Below are 27215 nucleotides of genomic sequence, written 5' to 3'. Positions count from 1 at the left end.
TAGACCATACAGTGAACTATTATTCAGCCATAAAAAGGAATGCAGTTCTGATACATGCTACAACTAGGATGAATTTGAAAACATCATGCAAGGGAAAGAAGTCAGACACAAAAGGCCACATATTGATTCCATTTATATGAAATATCAAGAATAGGCAAGAGGAAGGGGGAATAGGGTATTGAAGCCTGATGGCTAAAGGGTTAGGGTTTCTATCTAGGGTGATGAAAATGCTCTAATATTAATTGTGGTGATGGCTGTCCAAATCTGTGAATATATGAAAAAAAAACATTGAATTGTATATTTTGAATGGCAAATTGTATGGAATGTGAATTATATCTCAAAAAAAGCTGTTAGGTTTAAGGTTTTCTGACCCCCTTCTCTCCCTCTCTCTCTCTCTCTCTGCAAGAATTCTGCCTTTCAGATGAAAGTTTGGGGGGGCCTGGGGACCCATCTTCCCAAATCCAACAACCCTGGTCCCTTCTCTAGCAGCTGGGGGGAGGTGGGGAGGGGGAGGGTGTCTCACTTCTCCTCCAATTGGTAGGGCCCTATGAAGCCGTGATGTGAAACCAAAGAAGCCAACCCCAGCCCTGGAGTCAACCCTGTGTTGGAATCCTGACACTGTCACTTCCCTCCTGTGTGACCTTGAGCAAGTCACTTCACCTCTCTGAGCCTCCTTCTCTGCTGGGCAATAAGGATAAGAGGATGAGCGATGACAAAGGTGACAGAGCTTGGTGCAGCCAGTGGGCGCCGAAGAAACCGCAGCATGAGGGTTTGGTACCGGCTGAGCCACCCGAACAGAATGCATTCCGAGACTGTAAAATTCCACTGGGCGCTACCGAGGAGACCGCCCCAGGCCCTTCCTGAGCTGCGAGCTGGCGAGATCCGCAACCCCCCACCCCCCACCCCGAGCCGCTCCCCTGCCCCCAACCCCGAGCCAGGAAGGAAGCCGGGGCGGCGGAGGGGCCCCGCGACCCGGCCGGGGAGCCGGGGCGAGGGCCGGGAGCCGGGCGCGCAGCCTCGGCTGCTCATCCATCAGCCGGACGAAGAGCAGAGTCGCGCTCTCGGCCCTCTGTTTGCTTTCTCGCCAATTATTGCCGCGCCGCAGCCCCTTTGTTGATACAGTAGTCCGAAAAAGTGCTAATGTTCATTTATCAGGGGGCCCGCCGGGGACTCCCACGAGTTGCGATTCTTCCCAAAATATAAACACGGGGCGAGCGTCCCAGACAGAAACCCCCATCTGTTTCCCCGGCGCGGGCCGAGAGCGAGGCGTTGTTGAAGATAAAGCCGCGGATAACGCCGCCTGTCTCCAATGGACGTCTCCCCGGCGCATTAATGACATTCCCGGTGATAGTTCCAGCTTATCTTTCAATTAATCATATATACCTTTTGCGGCCGTCCCTGCTGACTGCAGGAAAGCTGGGGCCGGCTCAGGCCGCGCCGATCGCTTTTCAATTAATAATATTTTATGTGCACAGAAGGCTCGAGTGACCCTGGAATTTTGACTGATCTTGGAGCACCAAGTCTTTAAAAGGCAAGGAAACAGATGGATAGATTTTCGATCTCTCCTCTCTATCTCTCTTTGTCTCGCTCTGCCTTTCTCTCAGCTGAAGATTGTTTGTTTGTCCTGCAAGTTTGGCCAAAGTGCGGCTTAGAGAGGCGGCCAGGTTGAGTCAGCCGCCCTTGGGGAGGAAGATGCGTCGCTGGCGGCGCCTGCGAATCAAGTTTCGCTTCCCCGCCCCCCACTACGGCAACTTCTATTTAAAGAAAAATAAATTGTACTGACTAGGAAATAATGAGGACTGCAAAGAAAAGTCAGAAATTGCTCTTGGACAATTCTCTAAGGAGACCAGCATGGCTCGTCCCTACCTCGACTCCGCACCGATTTATTCGATTTTTGCCCCCCGTTTCCTCTCTCCCGCAACAGGCAAGGCCTTTTTTGGAGCCAAGAGAAATTATTACCGGATTCACAGAGGACGTAGGGGGTGGAGAAGTCACTGATTTTGTCCAAATAGGGAGGGCTTCTTTCCTCCTCTTTTCATGACACCTGACCCACAGATCTATCTGTCAGCCCTGGGAAACCCCGATACCCGAAAAGGAGGTGATAAATCTTGGTTTGCAGAGGAAATGCTAATATTTTTTTCTTCCTCCTGATCTATCCCTTAAAAAAGAAAAAAAGAAAAAAACTTAACTAAAAACAGGGATCCCGGATACAGCCTCGATGTCCCCCATTAAACGGTAATATTTCAGGCGTCGGCTCACACTAATCTTTCAAACTGTCATCGCGAGCCGCCCGGCCAGCCGATTCACTTAACAGCGCTCCCAGGACCCTCGCTCTGAGCTCTTTTCAGCGAGACGTTTAATTGAATCGGATGTGGCTCGTTTGCCAGACGTCACCGCCTCAGAGATAGGCATCCTCTCCCAACCCCCAAAAAATAACCTTCAAACGGCAGGCGGGCCCCCAAGCTAGGTTAACTGCAAGCCAGAACTGAATCCGGGCCAAAAGCGGTCGCGAGGAAGGGCCGCGGACGGGACGCTGATCTGCAGGTCCGTCAAGGGAGAGCCCAGGTGGGGGGGAGGGGGTGAAGGGTGCGGAGAGCTCATACAGGGTCTTGGGAGCGCCACTGGAACGCATCTGAGAAAAGGCTTTTCTCCGCAGACCGAGCTAACAATCCCAGGCTCGAAACTTCGAGGCACGTTTCGTCGGCTGCAGCCTGGGCCTGGTGGCTGGCGCCTTGAAGCCAGGCTAAGCCGGTAGGGGGTCAGAGCCAAGGCCGGCAGCCTGCGAGCCCTCCCAGGATGGTCCCACGGAGTACGGCTTCGCTTCACCTTACTCTGAGGCTGTAGGCCCTGGGATGTTGGGTCTGACATGAGACAGGGAAGGTCCCAATGTTGGATGACCAGTCACGCTTTTCTCAGCGTGCTGCTCGATGGCTCATTCTGGCCAGTACTTTCACATTCTGGACAGAAACTCCCCACCCCATCCCCTCCTTTGCGCATTTTCCTGCACTCATTCTGATGCCTTGAGCCTGAGACTCGACCTTCAATAGCCTTTGACCCCCGTGCCAACTGTCTTCTACTGTAAATGCCTCTTCCAGAGTCCCCTACATGCCCTCTACAAGGACCCGACATCTCGAAGTCTCCACTCTGTTGTCCCACCATTGTCTTCCCTGCACAAGCTTGGGTCATGGGACATCAACGCTTTTTCCATGACAAATTTCACCAATCCCAGCAGTCAGGTAAGACAGGTAGGCATCTCATCCTGGGGCTCCTCCTCCTGCCTCAACCCTCCCTGAAATTGCGTGCAAAATATAGAGGGCTAGTCTGCTGCTGTGTTCCCTTGGAGGAGGGCCCAAAGCTTTCATCTGCTCTCCCAAGGGATGATGGGACCCAGAGGGAAGTACAAACCCTGGCCTTTGGGCCTTGGCTTCATAGCTTGCCCACCTAAGATATTGCCAGATTTGCCTTAACAGGAGGCCCCCCACACCCTACTTCACTGACCCAAGGCTAAAAATTATCACCCGCCTACCTTTCCCTCCCTCTATGCACCCAGCTTGCTGTCAAGCGCCCCACTCGGAGGCAGCCCAGAGGCTTTAGAGAAATCCTGGCCCAGCTGGGCTCAGAGGAGGCCTGCCTGTCAGATAGCTAAACCCGGTTGGGGGCCCTGAGTCCCTGGGGTTGGCAGAAGCCTGAAAGCCTTGCTGTTGGGCAAGCAATGGGGCTAGGGAGAAGAAGGGAGACAGGAATGGTGGGTTCCAGAAGCAGGAAAAACTAGGCCACTGAGAGCTGGGGGTCTGTAGGAGGCAGATCTCTTCTGGGAAGCTGAGCTTACTGACCAGGATTCTGGATGTATTTCATTATTAAGGGGAGGATCCCTGGGATGGAACTGGCAGTTCATGGCACCCCTTGAAGTTGCACCAGGTACAATATACACTACTGTAAGAGGTGGCCAACCCCTATTCCAAAATGACCAAGGGAAGGCCCTGGGGAAGGGACTACCGGGACATGACTGGTTCCATAAACCAAGCAAATGAAATCCCCAGTTGTATAAAATCTCCCTCTCCTGCAGTCCTTCTAAAGCAAACCCTCTCCTTATGCTTCTCTTTCCATTCAGACACCTGTATAACGGCCTTGATGTCCCCTGGGAAATAACCACTCCCCCCAGCTCCCCACCCAGTCCTCTCTGGTCCCATTGTGTTCTGGGTGTTAACACGTCTTCAAACTCCAGACCCAACACCCTCCACCCAGTGGCTGAACTCAGAGAAGAATGAAGAAGAATGTGTCTTGGTGGGTTTTTCAGGCTAACACCCTGGAGAAATCTCAGGCTACCAGAGCAAAAGGAGAGTCTTTCAAATGCTTCGCGGCCCCTTTAAAAAGCTGAGCAGGATTTTTTTTTTTTTCGAGCCCTGTGACTATATTAGGTGACACAAAACTGCTCATCGCTCCTGTCATCGCGGCCCCCGGCCCAATGGCAAGCTGAGCCCCCCCTTCTCCAGCCTGGTCCCGCCTCTCCTGCCCCTTGTGCTCGGCGCTACCTGCTGTCTGGCCACAACCCGAGCAAGGAGGCGGGTGCGCGGGCGGGTGGCAGGCATCATGCAGCGAGGTTGCCAGGGGCCGTGGGCAGCGCCACTCTCTGCCGCCCACCTGGCGCTGTGAGACGGGCGCTGCCACCATGTTCCCCAGCCCCGCGCTCACGCCTACGCCGTTCTCGGTCAAAGACATCCTGAACCTGGAGCAGCAGCAGCAGCGCAGCCTGGCCGCTGGGGAGCTCTCCGCTCGCCTGGAGGCCACCCTGGCGCCCGCCTCCTGCATGCTGGCCGCCTTCAAACCCGAGGTCTACACAGGGCCGGAGGCGGCAGCGCCCGGCCTCCCGGAGCTGCGAGCAGAGCTGGGCCCCGCGCCCTCCCCCGCCAAGTGCGTGCCCGCCTTTGCTGCCGCCCCCGCCTTCTACTCGCGAGCTTACGGCGACCCCGACCCGGCGAAGGACCTTCGAGCTGATAAGAAAGGTGAGGAGAACAAATTAGCCCCGCTCTTCCCTCCCTCTCTGCGGGCGATGGGCACCCGGCTTGCTCTCGTCCCCAAAACCTGCCGCCAGGAAATTCAGGCCCGGGAGAAGCAGACGCGCGCGCCTGGGCCGAGGGTAGGGCGCAGGGGATTCGGAGTACTAGAAGAGAGGTGTGCGGAGGCCCCCCGCGCCCAGCGCCCAATCTGAAGTTTGGAGAAAATGCCGGATTGAGAGGACCAGATACCAGACACGAAAAAAAAAAAAAAAAGTTCGGCCTAACAAAGCCCCAGGCGGCGGCGGCCCTGCTCCTAGATCTGTAATGAAGCTGAGCGAACGGTTTGTTGTAGACAGAACAGAGAGAGAAGTAAATATTTTCGATATCAGGGGTTTTCGAAACGCTTTTGGATTTACGGGTTTTTCGGAGAATCTGACGAAACCCGCTAAACAGAAATTAAAACTCTGCACCCCAGGCAACACTTTTGCGCACGATTTGGGGAGGGTCCTGGACCACGCGTAGGCCCGGTTTCTAGGGCCTTTGCTCCTTTGTGCCACGAGAGTGGAGTTTTTGGGGACAAGGGCATTGATTTAAAATTTGGAATCTCCGGACCCTGGGGAGTCTGACTTAACGGCTTTATTTTTCCCCAGCACTATTTCCTTGCTCGCCAAGGGCCAAGAGATTCTCTCGCGGGAAACATTAGAAAATGCCGCGCGACTGAAACCGCCGGGTGGTGGAGAAGACGGCGGGGGAAGGTGGCCGGATCCGGGCCATCCCAGGACTGGGGGGTGGGGTGGGGGGAGGCGGGCCCCGCCGCGGAAAATGGCCCACTGAGGAGGCCCGAGACCAACGCGGGATCTCAGCGAACCCCAGGGGGGGGGCGGGGGTTTCTGGGTGAACCGCCGCTGTGAGCCTGGGTGGATTGGTAGGTTTTTCTGGGAGCTGAGAGGAGGCCCCGGGGCAGCTGCGGGAGGACACGGCGGCCAGAACTGCTCTCTACTAATTGAATCCAGCTCGAACATGCGGGCCGGGCCGATTCCGAGGCCGCCTGCCCACCCGCGGCTCCTTGGGCACAGCGCAAAACCTTTGGCAGTGCCTCGGAGCTTTGGATCACCAAATCAACTCTTCTCTATCCGTTTCTTCGGTTCCGTAATTTTGAGACAGTGCGGCAGCCCCCCCCCCCCCCCCCGGGATAAGGCCCGGGTCTCCCTCCATTTAACTTTACAAACCAGAGCAGCCCCAGTCATTCACCCCAGCGCATCAAGTAATTTTATTTGCTTTGCAGCCTGAAATCTTAGTTACTGTCTGATCTCCTTCACTCAGATGTGAGCTGCCCAAGGGCAGGGGCCTCTCTTGTTTTGTACTGCAGCGCCGAGAGCGGTGCCAAGTATACAGTAGGCATTCAATAAATGTTTGCCGATTATGAGGGAAAGCCTTATGGTCTGTGGCTCTCAGTGCACTTTGCCAGAGTGAATCGCAGCCCAACTGGGCGCTCCAGGCAGGACGCGGGGTGCACCCGCGAGGGCCCATTACCCGGGCGCTCCGCGCGGGTCGGGCCGCTCTGACCGCCGGTGTCTCTGCCTCTCTGTCCCTCCGCAGAACTGTGCGCACTGCAGAAGACCGTGGAGCTGGAGAAGCCCGAGGCCGACGGCGCCGAGCGGCCCCGGGCTCGACGGCGGAGGAAGCCACGCGTACTCTTCTCGCAGGCGCAGGTCTATGAGCTGGAGCGGCGCTTCAAGCAGCAGCGGTACCTATCGGCTCCCGAGCGCGACCAGCTGGCCAGCGTGCTGAAGCTCACGTCTACGCAGGTCAAGATCTGGTTCCAGAACCGGCGCTACAAGTGCAAACGGCAGCGGCAGGACCAGACTCTGGAGCTGGTGGGGCTACCCCCGCCGCCGCCGCCGCCCGCCCGCAGGATCGCGGTGCCAGTGCTGGTGCGCGACGGCAAGCCGTGCCTAGGGGACTCGGCGCCGTACGCGCCCGCCTATGGCGTGGGCCTCAACGCCTACGGCTATAACGCCTACCCTGCCTACCCGGGTTACGGTGGCGCAGCCTGCAGCCCTGGTTACAGCTGCGCCGCCGCTTACCCTGCCGGGCCGTCCCCGGCGCAGTCGGCCACGGCCTCCGCCAACAACAACTTCGTGAACTTCGGCGTCGGGGACTTGAACGCGGTGCAAAGCCCCGGGATCCCACAGGGCAACTCCGGGGTGTCCACGCTGCACGGTATCCGAGCCTGGTAGGGAAGGGACCCGCCTCGGGGAGCCCCCGACCGGTCCCACCTCAAGGGAGGGGCACTGGCTCTCGTGGTGGGTGGGGGTATACCGAACTCGGTCTTTCGCCCCTCACAGTTCATATTCACTCCCGCGGAGGCCACGGGGCTTTTTTTTTTCTTCTTCTTCCTTTGCCTTCGGTCGGGTGCGCCTTTCTCCCGACGCACAGGAGAGTTTGTGCCACGTTTACACAGCCTGTGGGGAGTGATCCCGCAGCCTGGCGCCTTAGCCATCGCCCGGAGAGTTGCCCCCTGAGCGCCCATGGTCTGCCCGGACTGCCGAACACCAGCCAATTAGGGCTGGGAGCGCCCGGTCTAAGATCCGGCCACCCTTCCCCTAGCCTGGGCCCGGCGCCCGGGCCCTTGGCTACCTTGCCGCTGCCCACCCACCCGTATTTATGTTTTTACCTGTTGCTGTAAGAAATGAGACTCCCCTTCCCATTAAAGAGAGTGCGCTGACCCCACACGTGTGCTTCTTTAATGGCTCGCTGCGCTTCAGAAACTGAATTATAGAGGGGAGAGGCAGCAGTGCTGCCGGGTGGCACAGTCGGTCACTGGGCACGTTAATAACAAGGATAATAATAAAAATAACCCCCGTACTGGACCCCATGATAGGTGTTCTCTGGGATTATCTCATGTAATCCTCAAGAACCCAAAAAAGGGAGGCCCTATTTTAAAGCTTAGTAAATGAGGCTTGCAGAGGTTTCATAACTTGCTTTACCCCCGTAAATAGCCAGTTTTGGCAAAAACTGAGGCCCCCGGTCTGTCCCATTGCAGAGGTCGAGGGCGCCTGCCCAGAACTCTCAAACTCACCTCCTTGAACCCTGCAATGTGCCAAGAAGGGTTCTGGGCACTGGGCATTAAATGGAGAGCAAAACTGAGCAGGGCCCTATGCAATTGGAGGCACAATAACTCGTGCGGTTTAAGAGAAAGCCTTAAGCCATTTTACAGATGGGAAAACCAAGAAGCAAAATCCTTATCAAGCTGCCAGCCCCAGCCCAGCGATTCTCCCAATGCAAACGAACCGGGATTCCACAGCCCGGGTCTCACCGGCTGCCCAGATCAGCTAAGCACAGAGGCTGGACCGCAGAGAGGTGTCCTGCAGGCCTGCTCATCTCCAGCTGGGAGGAAGCTACATGAATTCACTAGGCAGGGAAGTCCCTGCGCCCTAACCCAACACACATTGTCCCCTTATAGCATTTAACTAATTTCGCCATAGTCCTGATGGACAAATGCTGTTGTACCAGTTTCACAGATAAGAAAACTAAGGCTTGGTGAAATCAAGCTAAAAACCTGCTGGTTATGTGACGTGTTCGCTGTGCGTCTAGTTTTTGTTTTGTTCTGGTCTGTAAAATACGATAATAAGGACGCCTTCCTCTGAGCCCAGGTCCTGCCAGTCCACAGGAGCACGGGTTTGATCCCCAGCTCCTCTGTCCCAGGTCCCAGGGCCAGGAGAAACTAACCACGTGCTTCTTTTAAAAATGGACGAAAAAGGGAGAGCGCTCAGGCTTCGGGTTCCTGCGGTATATGGGGTTTCCCAAGATTTGGTCAAAGAAGCACCGGCGGGTGCGGTGGGACGTTGGAACGGAGAGGCGCGAGCTCCCAGATGCAGCCAAAATGTTGCCCGTAGCGTCCGGGTCAGAGTCGCTCGGTACGCGTCCCTGACGCCTGGGAACAGTCGCCCGGGGAGGCCGGGCGCGACCAAAACGCCATCAGCAGCCCGCCGTGCAGCGCTGCCAGCGCCAGTACCATAGTCTCTCTGGGTAAGTGCCGCCTCCCAGGCGCGCCCCGCCCGCTGGAGACGAGGCGATCCCAGAAGATTCTAAGTATTACACTCTTGCCCTGAGCCGAGCAGGGCAGTAAACGGGGCGCGGAGTAGGGTATCGCTATCAGCACTGCGGTGCACCGAATCGACCATCGCGGGTTCCAACGGGCGCTATAGGGACGAGGGAGGCTGCGGAGAGCTCAGGGTAAGGAGACGATTCCCTCTCCTCTAAGGTCCAAGTCCAGCTGGCGACGGGCACCGGGAGCACAGCCCCGGCTTTCTGCCTCCTGGAATTGCGACACGGCTGCGAGCTTTTACCAGGCTCGCTTACCGCGCTCGCGGCCCCTCTGCGAGATGCGCGCGCTTGGTCCCATTTCACTGTGGAGGACACTAAGGCCTGCGCCAGGCCACCAGACCAGTTCTTAGGCTGGACGGCGCTCTCCTACCAGGCAGCTCCGGCCTGCAGTCCTAGCAGGCGATCTAACTCACACAACCACGACAGCAATCCTTCTACCAGGAAATCCTCCACATTCCCGCTCCGAACCAAATCGGCGTACCTGTCCACGGCCCTCTGGGCTCCTGCACCCTCGCGGGCCATTTCCATCTTTCCCTTACCTGCAGTCTCATTAGAGATATTTATTTTACCTAAGGCTACACCGCGAGGATTTCTTCATGGTTCCTCCTTGGTTTTCATCCTTTCCCATAAAGGACCAGTTGATGGACCCCAGGGTCTCCCTGCACCTTTACGGAGGCGCTCATCAACGACAGGAGCCCGGGCTAAATGCATCACAGGAATTCTCTAACTCGTCTTCGTTTGCAGACCAGGAAACTGAGTACTAGTGAAGTTACACCAACGGTGAAGGTCATAGGGTTCCTAAGCCAGGAGCTAGAAAACACACCCGGGCGTAAACTGAAGGGCGGAGCGGGTAAGTATATGAAACTCGAGCCCCCCCCACTTTGGGCATGACTCCCTCCCGGCCACAGCGCCAGCGAACCCCACACTCTCACCAGTGGGGAGAGGAACGCAGGCCTCATGTATCTGGGCCCACTGGGGGGTACACTGTGAAGCGCGAGCTTCTTCGGAAGCGGCACTGACTGCCCTCACCTGGTCTGACTCCGAGATAACCCCCGGTCGAGGTTTTCATCCCGGGTGTGGGGTTCGGGGTTCAGAGCCGGGGCAGGATCCAAAGAATCCTAAACTAACAGCACCTCGCGTTTACCTAGTTTTACGTAGCGACACCCCCCCCTCCCGCCGCCCCAATTGAATCTGTAGTGTTTTTTTTTTTAAATTACTATACAAATGATGCATGCAGGATGAGAAATTCAACCAGGAAAGAAAAGTGAGGAACAAACAAGAAACACCGAAGGCCTCGGATGTAGCAAAGAACGTGGAGATGGCGGTGGAGTAGACGCGGCCTCCGCATGCTCCCAGGCCCGGGAGGCACAATGGGCCCTAGTAATTTTTAATAATTAGGTCAAACAAGCACACCCCGCGGTTAAAAAAAAAATCAAAGAAATAAATAGTGACATTGAAGAGAAAAAGAAAAACAGCTCCTCAGTCTAGGGTGGATAGTTTCCTTTGCTCCTCGCAGACTCGTGCAGCTTGGGCTGGTCGGGGTACCTGGGGGTGGGGGGTGAGCGGGGGCAGTCCGGGGGTCCCCAGAAGCAAAGCCCGGGCCACCGCACCGCTCCTCTGCCCGAGTGCGTGGTGGCCACCCCGGCCCACAGACACAGGTTTTGCCAGATCAGAATGGTCTCCTCCTCTTATTTCGTATAAGATTTCTCCTTGCATCGACGTCATATTGTGTATTAAATACGTGAATTTCAAAAGGATGCGCAAGGCTCGCAGCCGAGTTCAGGAATTCCAGCAACAGCCGCAGCCTGCGGCCCTGCGGGTCAGCACGCACGCCCTTCCCGTCTCGGCCCGCGCCTCCGTGCGCCCCTCGCCCTGCCTCGCCCAGTGGTGTCACCCGCTCCTTCCTCCTCATTCCGGGCTCCTGCGCGGGGCCCCGGGGTGTTCGAGGCAATAGCCCCGCGGCCTCCTGGTCGCCCAGACACTCCCACTAGTTTGGATTCTTGGAGAGAGGCCGCTGACTTGGATTTCATTTATTTATCACTCAGTGTTGACCGCGTACCTGGCGCTGTCCTGAATTCTTTGCCAATGTGAACCCAATTAATCCTCATAATCTTTGAGATCGGTTGAGGAAACAGATGAAGAATCAATCTTAGACCCAGAAAGCGTTCCTTGCCCAGGGTCACCCGGCTGGTAAATTCTGGAACGTGATTTAAACCCAGGCAGTCTGGCTTCAGAGGAACAGAGCGATGGGCCCTTCCATGCTCAGCTCAGGGCACGGCAAAGAGGAGGTACCGAGAAATCTGTATTTGATTAGAGTACATTAAATAATATTAGCCAACAATTCTTCAAAGATTTTTATATGCCAGGCCCAGTGAGCCTATGAGATACGCATGGTTATTATTCCCTTTGGGTAGAGGAGGAAACTGAGGCACAGAGAGACATGACCTGCCCAAGACTGCACAGTTGGGAGTCCTGGCATCTGGGATTTCTTAGCCCACTCTGCTGCATGTCAGAGGAGAACTTGCTGCAGAGAACAGCCAGGACCTCCCAGCTCTCTTCCTACCCACAGCTGCATGGGATAACAATAAGGATCACTGCCTAACATCTGTTGGCACTTACTTGGTGCCAGGCCCAGGACTAAGAGCTGAATCTGCAAATCTCATTCTGTCAGTTTCCAAAGAAGAAATTGAAACCCAGAGTTTAGTACATGACCTACCTAAAGCAGTGGTTAGGAAGTAGTGGAGCCAGTACTTAAACCTACATGGTTAGACCAGAGCCTGGGCTCTCGAAATCACTCCCAGCAGTACCCAAATTTGCGTGACGATACAAATTGCCTGGGGGGCTGGGACAACCCCAGAGCCGCTGCCTGCCCCAGCTGCCTTAAGTTGGACTCCCTCTGGTATGAGGTCTGCAAAAACCGTGTTTGTAACCAGGTGATTCTCCTCATCTGGCAAGTTGGAGAACCGCAATGCAACTTGCAGAGGCTCTCAAGGGCCTAGGAGAAACTGGAGTCAGACTTCCCCTCTGCAGATGCTGCTTTGCATCTCAGGTTCTCTGTGTGTTTGCTGTGATCCAGAGGCTGTGGTTAGAGCACAAGCCAGGAAGCCTGGAGTTTTGGAGGTGGAAGGAAGGTCAAGGGGTAAGAATGCAGAGGCGTGGAAGGTGGAGAGAGAATCTGAGACGCACCTGTCTCAGCCCAGGCCACAGAGCCCTCCCATGACCCATGCAGCCCCATTCCTACCAGTGCCATATCAAAGAGAAAAGGAATTGAGGGAGGTGGGGGGCTATTTGGAGATGGTCCATCTGTTCCTCCCAGATCCTCAGCTACACCCTGGAGTCCCGCAGGAAGGGAAGGATGGACAAAGCAGCCTGAATGGGTGCTTCAAGTGTGCCAGGCTCTCAGCTGGCCCTATGCCCTGTGAGCTCATCAAAGTGTCACCATAAGCTGGTCCTTGTCGATTTCATTGAACAGATGAAGAAGGTGAGATACGAAAAGGTTTTGTTACTTGCCCCATCATTTCCACAGTTAGGAAATAGTCAAGCTGAGTTCTATCACTAAACTGCCTTCTTTTCGGTACACCCTAACTTCCCCACCCAACCCAAACTCCAGCTGGCAGTGATCTCAGTTGACTCACATTAGTGCCACCTCTCTCTACGAAGCTGGTTGCCTGGCCTCAGGTTTGTTTTGTTTTAATTAATTAATTTATTTTTCTTACACGGGCAGGTATTGGGAACCGAACCTGGGTCTCCCGCACAGCAGGCGAGAACTCTGCCTGCTGTGCCAACATGGCCCTGGCCTCAGGTTTTTAGGGAAGCTCATTACAAGAAGCAGCTATATGAAAACTCCCAGGTGTCATTCATTATAGTTCTATGGCCCTTTATAAATCCCCATGCAATTTTAACAGTAGGAAATATGTCTTGCTGAAGACCTTGACTTAGCTTCCTCCTTATCAGTTAAAAAGAATGATTTCTCCTTTTCCACAATGAAGCTCATTTACGACCACATTTGTCCCCATTGGTGGTTATTTGATTCTTTTTTCTTTCCAAGGTCCAGGTTTCCTAACCACCCAGTCTAAGCACCTCAGGCGGTTTTGGAAAGAAGTAAAATTTAAGTAAGTAAATCAGGAAGTGATGGTTTAATATGTCCCTAAGTGTTATATAGACCCAATGTAGTTCAAATCAAAATGCTAATATAGGCCTTGTGTACTTGACAAGCTGATCAGAAAACTCACATGGAAGTATAAAGATCTAAGAATAGCCAAATAAGGAAAAGGTGGGGGCTCTTTTCCTATCAGATAACAAGACTTAAAACCGTGGCAGTTAACTTGGTGTAGATATTGGCACAAGGACAGACAAATGACCAATGGTACAGAATAGGGAGCCTAGAACCAGACATGTGCACATATGATTCATGACAGAGGTGCTTTTGAAGATCAGTGGGGAAAGGGTGACCCTTTCTAAAAATGGTGTGTCCTAAGACAAAGAAAACAAATGAAATTAGACCCCTATGTCACCCCCCTCACAAAAATCAAATCAGATTAATTAAAGACCCACATGTGAAAAGCAAAATTCTACTCTGTTTAAAAGATACTGTAGTAAAAAAAAAAAAAGAAAGAGAGAGAGAGAAACAAAAAAGATATCGTAGGAAACTATTTTTATGACCTTATGGTAGAAAAAGTATACCTACACAACACTGAAAATACACAACAAACCTTAAAGAAAAAGACTGACCTCCTTAATATTTTACACCTATACTACCAAAAGACACTATGAGTAGAGTGAAGACAAGACAAGCCACAAGCTAAGAGAAGATATTTACAATATATATATATATAGCCAATAAAGTGTTAGTGTCCAGAATATTTAATGAAACTCGAATTCTCTTTCTTGCCACTGTTCCTGGCATACTGCTGCCTCCGGGACTTTGAATTGGCTCTTCCCTTTGCATGGAATGCCCTTCCCCTAGATATCTGCTGGGCTCATGCTTCATCTGTTTTGAGTCTTTGCTCAAATGCCATCCTATATGAGGTCCCTTTGACTACCCCATTAAAAATTGCACCCCTATACAACATATTTCTTTTTTTTAATGCAATTTTATTGAGATATATTCACATATCAAATAATCGATCCAAAGTATGTGTGCTGGTTTGAATCTGTGGTGGACCCCAGAAAAGCCATGTCCTTTAATCCTCATTCAATATTGCCGGCTGGGAGCATTTTGATTGCTCCCATGAAGATGTGATCCACCTAATTGTGGGGGTAACTTTTGATCAGATAGCTTCCATGGAGCTGTGACTCCACCCATTAATCCTTTAAAAGAGGAAACATTTGGAGAGAGTCCCTTTGTAGAGTCATGAAAAAGCCACAGCAGAATGCCACAGAACCATGAAGCAGAGAGTCCATCAGCCAGCGACTTTTTGGAGATGAAGAAGGAAAACACCTCCCAGGGAGCTTCATGAAACAAGAAGCCAGAAGAGAAAGCTAGCAGACTTCGCCATGTGCCCTTTCCAGAGAAACCCTGAACGTCATCGGCCTTCTTGAGCCAAGGTTATCTTTCCCTGGGTGCCTTAGATTAGACATTTCCATAGACTTTTTAAATAGAGACATTTTCTTGGCCTTAGAACTGTAAACTAGAACTTATTAAGTTCCTCTTTTTAAAGGCCATTCCATTTCTTGTATATTGCATTCTGGTAACTAGCAAACTAGAACAGTATGCAATCGATGGCTCCCAGTATCATTATATAGTTGTCCATTCATCACTTCAAGCAATTTCAGAAAATTTTCATTACTCCAGGAAAAAAATAAAAAGAACCCTCAAAGCACCCAGTGCCCCTTTATTCCCTCTATTATTTATTTAGTCTTTATTTTCTTACTCATCTGCCCATACACTGCATAAAGGGAGTATCAGTCTCAAGATTTTCACAATCATACAGCCACACATTAAAAGCCATATAGTTAAACAATCATCATCAAGAATCTACTGGATTACAGTTCAACAGCTTCAGGTATTTCCTCCTAGCTATTCTAATACTCTAGAAACTAAAAAGGAATAGCTAGATAGTGCATAAGAATAGCCTCCAAAATGACCTCTCTACTGTCTTTGAAATCTCTCAGCCACTGAAACTTCGTTATGTTTCATTTCTTTCCCCTCTTTTGGTCAAGAAGACTTTCTCAATCTCATGATGCCAGTGCTATGCTTATCCCTGGGAGTCCAGTCCCACATTGTCATGGAAACTTACATCTCTGGGACTCCTATGTGGGGGGGGGGGGGGGGCATGCAGTGAATTTATTTGAAGAGTTGGCTTAGAGAGAAACCACATCTGAGCAACAAAAGAGTACAACATACTTCTGATACCTGCTACCCTGCTTGTTTCCATTTCCTAGGGTGGCTGTCACAAATTATCACAAGCTGTGGACTTAAAACAACAGAAATTTGTTGTCTAACCATTCTGGAGCTATAAATCTGAAATCAAGGTGTGGACTGAGCCATGCATTTTCTGAAGTTTGTAGGGTTCTGGCAGTGGCTTGGCAGCAATCCCTGTTGTTCTTTGGCTCATGGCACAGCTCAATTTCTGCATCCATCACAGTCTTCTTCTCCCACTGTCTGTCTCCCACAGATTGTATCCAAATGTCCTCTTCTTATAAAGGTACTACTCATATTGGATAAGGACCCTCCCTAGTCCAGTTTAGCCTCATTTTACCAATAGCATTTTCAAAGATCCTATTTCTAGCAGGATCACATTTACATAGCCAAGTGGTAGGAATTGAACACATCTTTTTGGGAACAAAATTCAATCCATAACACTGCTCTGTTTTGTTTTGTTTTTTTTTAGCCCTATCACCTTCTAATATACTGTTTTATTCCTTGATGTTTCCCAAGCACCTAGAAGAATGCCTGGCACTTGTAGGCTTAGTAAAATTTAATGAATGAATGAGAACAATTTACCCACCATGAAAAATGGGCAAAAAAAAATAACAAGAATTTCATGGAACAAGAAACACAAATATACCCACCCCCACCCTCCACCAAATATACAAAAATACAATCAATCTATTCATTGGTTAGAAAAAACAAAAAGTCATGATGGAATATTATAATTCACCAATCAGACAGCAAAAATGAGAGCCATCAGTCCCAGGAACTAGGAGAGTGTATGACGATGGGAACTCTTCTGCTGGTGAGACTGTAACTGGCTACAAAGACTTTGGAAGAGAATTTGGCACAATTTAGGAAAATCAAACATGAGTCTACTCTTGATCCAGTAATTCCATTTCTAGGCATCTACCCCGGAGAAGTTCATATATGTGCACACTCAGAGACATGTATAACTAAATTCAAAATCCTTGTATATAATAGTCTAAGCTGTAAATAACCAAAATGCTTGTCAACAATTGAATAGTGTTGGCGATTGAATCAGGTCCCCCATAAAATCATGTTTGGGTCTCATCTCCTGGTCCTGTGGATGCAGACCCATTGTAAATAAGATCACTTCAAGATGTTACTTCAGTTAAGGTGGGCCTAATTGAGTCAGGTTGGACTTTAATTCAGACACTGGAGTCCTTTAAAAGTAGAGTGAAGTCAGACGGAAAGGGAAACCACAGAAGCAGCCAGAAGCTGGAAGTCAATGGAATCTGGGAGGGAAAGGAGAAGACACTGACATGTGCATTGCCATGTGACAAAAAAAGCGAAAGAACCCCAAAGATTGCCAACCAGCCAGAAGATACCAACCCTGGAAAGAAGTAAGCCTTCTAGATTCTGGAATCATGAGTCAGTAAATTCCTGTTGTTAAGCCAACATATTGCATGGTACATATATATTTTTAACAGCTAAGAAACTAAAACAAATGGGTAAACAAGTTGTGAGATATTCTGTTCACACACTGGAATATTATACAGCAGTGGAAATCAAGGTATTGCAGTGTACTCATCACGTGACTCAACCTCAAAGACAAAAGGTGAGCAAAAGAAGCAAGTCATGGAAGAATATAGACAGTGCAATTCCATATATGTAATGGTTAAAATAGACAAAAAAAAATGAGATGTTCTTTAGAGCTTGTAAGACTATAAAGAAAAGCAAGTGAATGATTGACCAAGGATGGTGGTTGCCTACAGGGGAGAGAAAGAAGCCTGCAATGGGCAAGAACTTTCAAGGGGGGATTGAAGGTTTTGGTTCTGGTATGTTTCTTGGTCTGGATGATGGGTACTCATGAGTTCATTTTATTATTCTTTAAACTATACATATGCATGCTCTTCATTATTTTATTATTTAACTTTTTAATTGAGGTATAATTTTCATCGAAGTGTATAAATAGTAAGTGTTCGATTCAATTAACTTTTACAAATTACACATCCTTGTTCATGTGTGTATGTAGCCTGCTATACTTCACAGTTTTAAAATGCACCCCCATAATCAATCATAGTGGCCTGAGTTTCAGGACTTGACCTTGGAATAGGGAGGTGCCACCTAAGATACATTTTTAAGTGAACAAAAGCAAGATTATAACTGTGATTCCAGGAGGATGCCAATCATGTGGAAAAGCAGATACACTTATAAAGTCTAGTGCATCATGTATGATTATTTTCGATTATCTAGCTATCATTTTTCTAGCTTTCAAATATTTATTTAGTCTGCTGTGCACTGAGCCCTTTAAAGCTATAACTTCATTTGGGCCTCAACAATTCTGTGAGATGGACATGGAGGCTTGAAACTGAGTTTACAGAGATGAAGGAACTCACAAGTCACAAAACTGTTTGGGATTTGAGTGAAAATAAAAACTTAGAGTTTTACTTTGCTAAAAGTTGCTGAATGCAATATACCAGAAATGGCTTTGAAAAGGGAATTTATTATGTTCCAAGTTTATAGTTCTAAGGCCATAACAATGTCCAAACTTCGGTATCTGCATACTCTCCTGACTTCTGGTTTCAAACAGCTCTCCCAGCCCCTATGGATTCTTCTGGCTTCTGGCTCTCTCATCATCTCATGGGAAAACACATGGCGACATCTGTTGGGCCCTGCATCTCCAAACATCCATGTCTAGAGTCTGCTCTCTCTGTTGGCACTCCAAGCACCTCTGTTCGTTTCTGGTTCCTGCCTAGCTTCTGCCAGCTCTTTCAGCTCCTGGCGTCTCCTGGGGCATCTGCATTTCCAAATGTCAATGTCTCTGTCAGCTCTCTAGCAACTGTTCTCCGAGTGTCTGAGCTTCCTCCAAAATGTTTCCCTTTTTAAAGCACTCCAGTAAATGAATCAAAACCCACTTGGAATGGGCACAGTCACATCTCCGTCTAATCAAAAGGCCATATACACAATTGGGCACATCACAGCTCCATGGAAATAACCCAATCAAAAGGTTTCCACCCTAAATAATCCATAAAATTGGATTGGGAAAGAAAGCATGGCTTTTTCTGGGCTACACAACAGTTTCAAACCAACACACTTAGCTTTTTCTAGCATTCACTTTTGTGCTCCCTCCTTCATACACAAAGAGAATGGACAGATGCTGCCCATGAGGGAAGGTGGGAAGGAAATACACCAAATAGTGTCTGGCCAATGATTATCATGCATTTTATACCAGGAGAACATCCTGGAGACTTCAAATAACTCAGATCTGATTTGCCATATTAAATGAAAAGTACAGTTCACATGATGCCAAATTTTGGGCTCGAAGGGAAACAATCACTTTTGTTATGGCAATATTTCAAAAGCATCTGACTCAAATTTGTATCCAAATACAATATAAACTCTAATTTCTCTATGCTGTAAGTCTTCTATAATGAGCATCAGAAAGAAAATGAAAGTTTAAAAATACAAAGAGAGAGAGATGGAGAGAATGAGGTGGAGGTCCTTTGACAGGCTTGGACACTGGGAGTTAGAAGTCAAGGCCTGAGGAAGAAAAATCACTACATTACCCATCCTGGAAATTATAGGGCTTTTGTCCAAGATCTCTGTTGCTATAATGGAAGCTGCACAAGGGCAGGGGGCATCGTCTGGAATCCTGAGCCTAAAACAGTTCCTGGCTACAATGTGGATGCTAAATAGCCGTTCAATGACCAACTGACTAAATATGGACCACTGAGCATTTTCCATTCATCCCCTCATTTTTCCAAATTTGGCCATCATTCTGAAATACTTGTCCCTCCCCTGGAAATTCTGGTTAAGTAGGTCTTCCAGGGGGAGGCCCCAGAAATTGGTCTGCTCTACTGAGTTTGGGAAATGCTGCTTATTGTCTTATGCTGAAACCTGGGTGAATATTTTGGGGCATGACCTTCTAGGGACTTTCTAACTCACCTAACTCACCTAGAACCTGGAAACTCTTTCCTATTGGGGTCAGGAGATGTCCTACCTCCTTTAGTCAAACAGAGAGTCTTTAAGAGGGAGGGAGAAAAGACGGGTTGTGGCTGACCCTCCCTTTATCCAGGGTATGGACAGAGAGTGAAAAAAGAAATAAATAATAGGGGGAGGATAAGGGGTTAAAAATATTGGGTAGACTGAAATGCTAGTGTCAATGAGAGGGAGGGATAAGGCATCTGAAATATATGGGCTTTTCTTTTTTCTTTTTATTTCTTTTTCTCTGGAGTTATGCAAATATTCTAAAAATGATCATGGTGATGAATACACAACTGTGTGATGATATTGTGAGCCACTGATTTCATACTTTGGATGGACTATATGGAGCATAAAGATATCTCAATTAAAATAATTTTTAAAAGGCTGAGTTTCAGAAGAATAGCTAAGAAATAACTCTACCAAAGTCCTCCCTATCTAAAGTACTCATTATCCAAATCACTTGGTCTAGGTTTTTAAGAAAACAGAAGTCCTCATCAATTAAAAATATTCATTAATGAACTGGCCACTTAAAAAAAAAGGTCTAATTTCAAAGCAATTTCACTTCTAGGAATTCTTGCAGATGTGAACCGGGAACGAATCTTAACTGCAGCCCTGCAATCAAGGCGTTTGTCCTAAGCAGCTACCTGTGGCCATCCATCAGCACAATGCAACCATAGAAGGCCATTCAGTTGCAAAACAAAACAGTAAATCTCGAAAAAGATGCGGGATCCCAGGCAGCCGGAGCAAGCATTGTCCAGTTACACCCAAGGCAAGAGACAAACGAGGAGGTGGCAGGGTTAGCCCAGTTAGTTGGAGAGCAAGAAAATCAAAGAGAAAGCACAGGGATATGCTTCCAAAGAGAATGATAGGATATCAAAGGCTTACAAGTGACCTTGGGAAGATTGAGGAAGCTTTGCAGAAAAGCCTGCCTCATGGCACATCTGTAAAAGTGAAGGCGAAGGATGCCTTATGCTGTGATGTGACATTGTCAGAAAAACTGTGCTCCCAGTTCCTAGTCAATTCAGACCGCATTTTCGTTCAAGGATTAGTAAATGAATGCAATTACAACCAAATTTACAAGATAAAATAAGCACATTTTCCTAAGCCACTCAAATTTTAGACTTTATTTTCTAAAGTCTCACATTGCGTGGTCTTCCCCGTGCCATTTCTGTCCTGACAGTCATCTTCAGATAACAAGGGCTCCCAGTTTGTGAAATAGTAAAGATTCGCTGGAGCAGCAGTTCTTGAACATTTTGGTCTCAGGAACCCTTTACACTTCTTAAAAATCGATGACCCCAAAGAAGTCTTGTTTAGTTGTGTTATCTCTATTGGTATTTATCATATTACAAATTTTAAGGAAGAAAATTTTGAAAATTAGAACAATCTCTTTCCATATTAACATATTTTCTTAAAAACGGAACTATTTTCCAAATTTGAAAAAAGCGTTAGTGAGAGGAATGGCACTGTTTTACATTTTTGCAGCTCTAATAATATCTGACTTAATAGAAGACAGCTGGATTCTCAGAGTCAGTTGTGATATCTTGTTATAGGTGATGTTATTTAAAGAACATTTTGCTTCACACAGATATGGAGTTTAATAGCCTTTCCTGATAATTGTGGATATATATTTTTGATATTACACAAGTATCAAATACTTGACAGGTGATGGTTTCTAAAAGGTTCATTGCAAGGTGGAATCTGATACTGTATTAACAGACTTTTTAAATATTCAGTTGCATTAAAACCCCTTGACGTATCCTGCAGTTTGAAAGGATCTCTTACCTGGACATGATTTTTCAGGTATTGTTCATTCAGGAGATATGGGTTCACTGAGCTATGCAGATCCTCCAAATATTGACACAGTTCATTATATAATATAAAAACCTCCCATATTTCTGCAAAAATATTTTAAGTATTAGAAAGCCGCCAAGCTCATAATGCCAGATAAGCCTAAGACCTCTCCATTATGGTCACTTCAGGAGCTGGTGTGGGCATTTTCTCAATATGGCGGCCTCCCAATGTGGCGGCCTCCCAACGTGGCAGCCTCCCAATGTGGCGGCCTCAGTGGCTGAAGGCTTTAAGAGCAAATATTGCAGTGTCAAAGCAGAGCTGAATCATTTTCTGTGATCTTGGAAGTCAGGTGGCATCACTCTATTGGCTGAAACAATCACAAAAGCCCACCCAGTTTCAAGGGGAAGAGACATAATCCCCGCCTCTTGATGGGAAGAAGGTCAGAGAATTTATGGAAATTTGTTAGAATTACCTCAGTGGTCGAACGCCCTCAAATATCAGAAAGGAGTTCATATACAGGACAACCGAATTGTGCTCCCTGCACTTACACCAATACTGCCAACTGCTTTTACTCAGTTTGCTCATGTACATACCATTTGTTCTAGTTTGCAATATACCAGAAACAGAATCGCTTCTAAAAAGTAGAATTTAATAAGTTGTTCGTTTACAGTTCTAAGGCCAAGAAAAACGTCCCAATTAAAGCAAGTCTATAGAAATGTCCAATCAAAGGCATCCAGGGAAAGATACCTTCGTTCAAGAAGGCCAATGAAGTTCAGGGTTTCTCTCTCAAGTGAGAAGGCACATGGCGAGCACAGAGTTTCTCTCTCATCTGGAAAGGCACATGGTGAACACGGTCAGGGTTCCTCTGTCATCTGAAAGGGCATATGGCAAATATGGCATCATCTGCTAGCTTTCTCTCCTGGTTTCCTGTTTCATGAAGCTCCAGGGAGGCATTTTCCTTCTTCATCTCCAAAGGTCGCTGGCTGGTGGACTATGCTTCTCATGGCTATGTTGTTCTGCTCTGCTCTCTCTGAATCTCTCATTCTCCAAAATGTTTCCTCTTTTATAGGATTTCAGAAACTAATCAAGACCCACCCGAGTGGGTGGAGACATTTCGTCACCTAATCCAGCTTAACAACCACTCTCGATTATGTCACATCTCCAGGGAGATGATCTAATTACAGTTTCAAACATACAATGCTGAATAGGGATTAGAAGAAATGGCTGCCTTTACAAAATGGGATTTTGATTAAAACATGGCTTTTCTAGGGTAATACATCCTTTCAAACTAGCACACCATTTATGGTCCCAAGAGTTGGAGCCGCTAAATCCTCCAACATGGCTGTTGCCTCACACCAGTCCCTAAAGCCAAGATTTTCAACCAAGGCAAGGAAGGGCATGGATTGCACTGGTGAAAGAGAACAGGCCAAGGGAGAGGAGAGAAAGCAGGGCCCAACCTGACTTCATGAAGAGCTTCCCAGGACAGGCCTCTTTTGGGAGGCAGTCCAGAGACCAAACTCATTTCCCATCTTCATGAATTTGACTGGGCTTCCCTGACACTCATAGGATTCTGGGATATCCTTACTGTCTATTGAAGCAGAAAACATTCTTGAATTTTGAAGTCAGACCAACCTCAGCTCTGTCACCTTCTGTCTATGTGAACTTGGGCAAGGGACCCTAACTCTGTGGTCTTCAGTCTAACATATGTAAAATGGAAGTGCACCTTCCTTCATAGAGGGAGCAATTATTAGTGGCTTGTCTCCAAATTCCTCCACTTTGGTTGCCTATTTTCATTTCTTTGGGCGAGCTAGTCCACTTTCAGCCTGTCTTTGACTTTTTATATTGCATCAATGATTTATAATTTATACATGCACCCATTTCCCAAGGGTTATTTTCCAAAGGATATACACAGACACACACGCACATATATATTTCACATATACATATACATGCAGTCATATAGGTGCTGATAAAGGGTATTAAAGTAACTTGAGCAGAAAGAAAAGCTATACAGAATGAAGGGATTTTGCATATGTGAAAACACATGTTTAATGGAATGATAAAATCTATAGATTTAAACTTACAGAGCTCGGGAAGTCAGATATATCAAATAAAAAAGTAAACGCAATTACTTTGATTTGGATCTGAGTTTCCTGGGGGCCCCTGTGAATGTTTTATTGTCCGCACCGACCATGGCTTCTGTTGAAGAGGTGAGCAGAAAGGATGTATCTGCACCTTGGCCACAGCTGACTGGCAGGAATGGGCCCCTGAACCTAAGCAGACCTGTCCACAGACTGGGCTGAGCTGATCAAATTCTCCTATGAATCTGAAAAGTAAGAGAGTTGGCTTTCTGGCTGGAGCAGGTCAATGGTGAAGGGGCAGGTGGGTCTATGGTTCAAGCTGAAAGGCGAATGAAGCTGGTCAAGAGAATACGCTGAGACATGAAGGAAGGAGAGGGTGGAGGTTTAATTCAATGGCAGATTTTTTCCAGCAGTGTTATAGATCGACCAGGGTATCGCTTTATTACTATAAGCAAAGTTGTACGTATATGTTTTATGCCTTGCTCTGTATGTACTTTATCTTAACAGTTTAAAAACATGGTTAGGAAAATTTCACAAAGTGCCAAAGGATACCAGTGACAAGCTGGACCCTTCAGATACCTTATGCAACTATAAGCAAATACGAAGGGTTCTCCCTGCCCCCACACTTTTTACATAAATGATAGATCATAGTTCTGTTTCTGTACTTTGCTTTTTTTACTTAATAGTTTTTGCAGATTGCTCCAAATCAGTTTATAAAATGTGTCTCATTCTCAAAGGTGATGGGGGAGTTATACAGAGAGGGTAGGGTTTAACGAACGAATATGATTGCTAAATCATTAAATTGATATTTCCTTCAGTCTCTGGTATCTTAGAGCAGCTAGAAGTCAAAACTTAAAATTGTGAAATTGTAACCCATACCAAACTCTGAAATCTGTTCTACAACTAATTGTTGTGCTGTGCTTTGAAATTTATTGGTTTTTTGTATATACGTAATTTTTCACAAAAAAAAAGTCAATTGTGATGATAAAAAATACCTATTCCTTCTAGCCTTCTATGTTCTGGAACAGCTAGAAGGGAAAATCGGAGATGATGGTATAGCAGCCCATGACAAACTCTGGGATCTGTCCTAAAACTACTTGTTGAAGAGCGCTTTGAAAACTATTGCTTTTTTCTTTCTTTGCTTTGTATATATGCTGTATTATATAATTTTTAAAAAAAGTTTAAAAGTACCTCATTCTTTGGATGAAGCTAAATAATACTTTGTTGCATGGATGCACCAAAATTTATTTAACGAGTCACTTATTGATGGATATTTGAGTGGTTTTTCCAACTTCTTTGTCTTTCAGATGGTAGTGCAATAAATGACTTTAATAATATGTCATTTTGCATGATTAACCTATACCTATAGAGTAAATTATTTGAAATGTTGGATGATGATCCTTCACCGCAGTGCCTCGAAAAACTATTTTTTCCTTTCTACCATAGGAACTGCTATATTAATCCCAAAAGTCTCTTGCTCGTGTGTTTAGATAGAGTTGTTCAACTAGAATAGACATGTATTTCATGGTCACAGAGTATTACAAGACTACCTTTAGAGGGTGTTGTAGTATCTTTTATCACTTGCCTACAAGTATAAGAAATGAAATAGTATGAGATAAAGATTCTGTGGTATCAGATGATAGAACCTGACTCTAGGTAAACAAGTAAAAGAGATGACTTCGTTGAACAGATCTTAGAATAGCTCTCTGAATCCCAGGAAGAAGACCCATTTTAGAAGAGTCAAGGAGGCCCAGAGCCAGCTTAATCCTGAGGGCCTCCCTGGAGGTGGAGCTCACGGTCCTCCTCCCTGAGGGCTGCCATGAGAGCCCAATGCCGGCAACCTCCTCAGATCCGCTCCTGTTTCCGGTAACTGGGAGAGAGCAGCTGAAAGGCGCCATTCATTTGGGTTTCTTCCCCTATGTGCTGGTTTGAAAGGATGTATGAACCCTAGAAAAGCCATATTTTAATCAAAATCCCATTTCATAAAGGTAGAATAATCCCTGTTCAACACTGGATGTTTGAACTGTAATCAGATCATCTCCCTGGAGATGTGATTTAATCAAGAGTGGTTGTTAAGATGGATTAGGTGACGACACGTTTCCACCCATTTGGGTGGGTCTTGACAAGTTTTTTGGAGTCCTATAAAAGAGGAAACATTGTGGAGAATGAAAGAGATTCAGAGAGAGCAGAGAAGAACGACATAGCCACGAGAAGCAGAGAGTCCACGAGAAGCAGAGAGTCCACGAGACAGCAGAAGGAAAACACCTCCCGGGGAGTTTCATGAAACCAGAAGCCAGGAGAGAAAGCTAGCAGATGTCGCCATGTTCGCCATGTGCCCTTCCAGCTGAGAGAGAAGCCCTGACTGTGTTCGCCGTGTGCCTTTCCACTTGAGAGAGAAACCCTGAACTTCATCGGCCTTCCTGAACCAAGGTATCTTTCCCTGGATGGATGCCTTTAGAGTTGTTTTAATTGGGACATTTTCTCAGCCTTAGAATGGTAAACTAGCAACTTATTAAATTTCCCCTTTTTCAAAGCCATTCCATTTTTGGTATATTGCATTCCAGCAGCTAGCAAACTAGAACACCCTAGATCAATCAAATGGGACCAATGGTAGCTCAAGGTCCACCCTGGGCTTAGGGCTGTTCCCAGAGAAGGGAGTATCAGGGGCCAGTCAGCCAGGTCAACAAGCATCTCCCACCAGGTGGAGGATGGACTTGCCAGATGGAGCCTTAGGAGCCGAGGAGGGGCCAGTAGGGACAGCCTTCTTTCTTCTTCCTAAAAAGTCAAAGCTTCCATCATTACAAAATTAGTACATTTGAGTTATTGCATCAAATTTAGGAAATAACAGAGAAACAAAAATGATCCATGGTTCTGTCTAGCACACAATATTTTTCAAAAAGTATTTTACTGAGATATCTTCATGCACATATGGTCCGCCCAAGCTCACAATATTAACACATAGTTGTGTATTCATCATCAGGATCATTTTTAGAATATTTACATCTCTCCAGGAAAAGAAATAAAAAGACAAAAGGGAAAAAACATACATCCCCTACCCCTCCCTCTCATTGACCGCTGGTATTATAATCTACCCAATATTTTTTACCCCTTATTCCCCCCCATTTTTTTTTTTCACATGAGCAGGCACCGGGAATTGAACCTGGGTCCTCTGGCATGGCAGGCGAGCATTCTTGCCTGCTGAGCCACCATGGCTTGCCCTGTCCTTATTTTTTTACTCATCTGTCCATACCCTGCATAAAAGGAGCATCAGACACAAGGTTTTCACAATCACATGGTCACATTGTAAAAGCTATATGGTTATAAAGTCATCTTCAAGAATCAAGACTACTGGAACACAGCTCTACAGTTTCAGGTACTTCCCTCCATCCACCTCTGGAATAACTTCCAGGACAACCTCTTGGCTCTGTCTTGGCAATCTCTCAGCACTGAGACTTTATTTTGTCTCATTTCTTTTCCCCCTTTTGGTCAAAGGCTTTCTCAATCCCTTGATGACCAAGCATCATTTTGGTATGGTCCCTTTCAATGATTTTTCTAGGCATATGTCCTTTTACTTTTTTTTTTTTTTTTAAAAGGTTGTCTTTTCACTTAACAATGCATGGTGAATGTCTTTGAAATTCTGGAGCCAGAATGCCTGCATTCATATCCTAGCTCTACCACAATGCCTGCTGATAATTCCTTAGGCAGCTTACTTAACCTCTCTTTGTCCTGGTTTCTTCTGGAATAAAATGGGGACACTAAGAGTACCAACCTCTTCAAATTATTTACGTAAAGCACTCGGCATGGTTCCTGGCACACAGTAGGTGCTCAGTATCGTCATCTTTCCATAATATTCTATAGTCTTCTATGACATGATGATATCATTTTTACTTGTTGCACACGCATCCTTCGTTC

The 27215-nt window shown here is 47.4% G+C and overlaps 1 protein-coding gene across 1 annotated transcript; it reads left to right on the top strand.

Moving 5' to 3' along the window:
• The first annotated feature begins 4563 nt into the window (after positions 1–4563).
• On the top strand, positions 4564–7732 carry NKX2-5 (NK2 homeobox 5). The gene is made up of 2 exons (XM_077138103.1): positions 4564–5003; positions 6597–7732. Exons 1-2 carry the CDS (start codon positions 4670–4672, stop codon positions 7235–7237), a joined length of 975 nt encoding a protein of 324 aa, XP_076994218.1. The 5' UTR covers positions 4564–4669; the 3' UTR covers positions 7238–7732.
• Positions 7733–27215: the final 19483 nt, after the last annotated feature.

Source organism: Tamandua tetradactyla, chromosome 20 (assembly GCF_023851605.1).
Source record: "Tamandua tetradactyla isolate mTamTet1 chromosome 20, mTamTet1.pri, whole genome shotgun sequence".
NCBI classification, from domain to species: Eukaryota; Metazoa; Chordata; class Mammalia; order Pilosa; family Myrmecophagidae; genus Tamandua; species Tamandua tetradactyla.
Note: the sequence above shows the minus strand (reverse complement) of the source record. Positions and strands in the feature narration are given on the sequence as shown.

Coding starts and splice junctions, on each gene's coding strand:
- NKX2-5 (XM_077138103.1), top strand. CDS start 4,670: ATGTTCCCCAGCCCCGCGCTCACGCCTACGCCGTTCTCGGTCAAAGAC. Junction 5,004..6,596: donor CCTTCGAGCTGATAAGAAAG/GTGAGGAGAACA, acceptor GTCCCTCCGCAG/AACTGTGCGCACTGCAGAAG.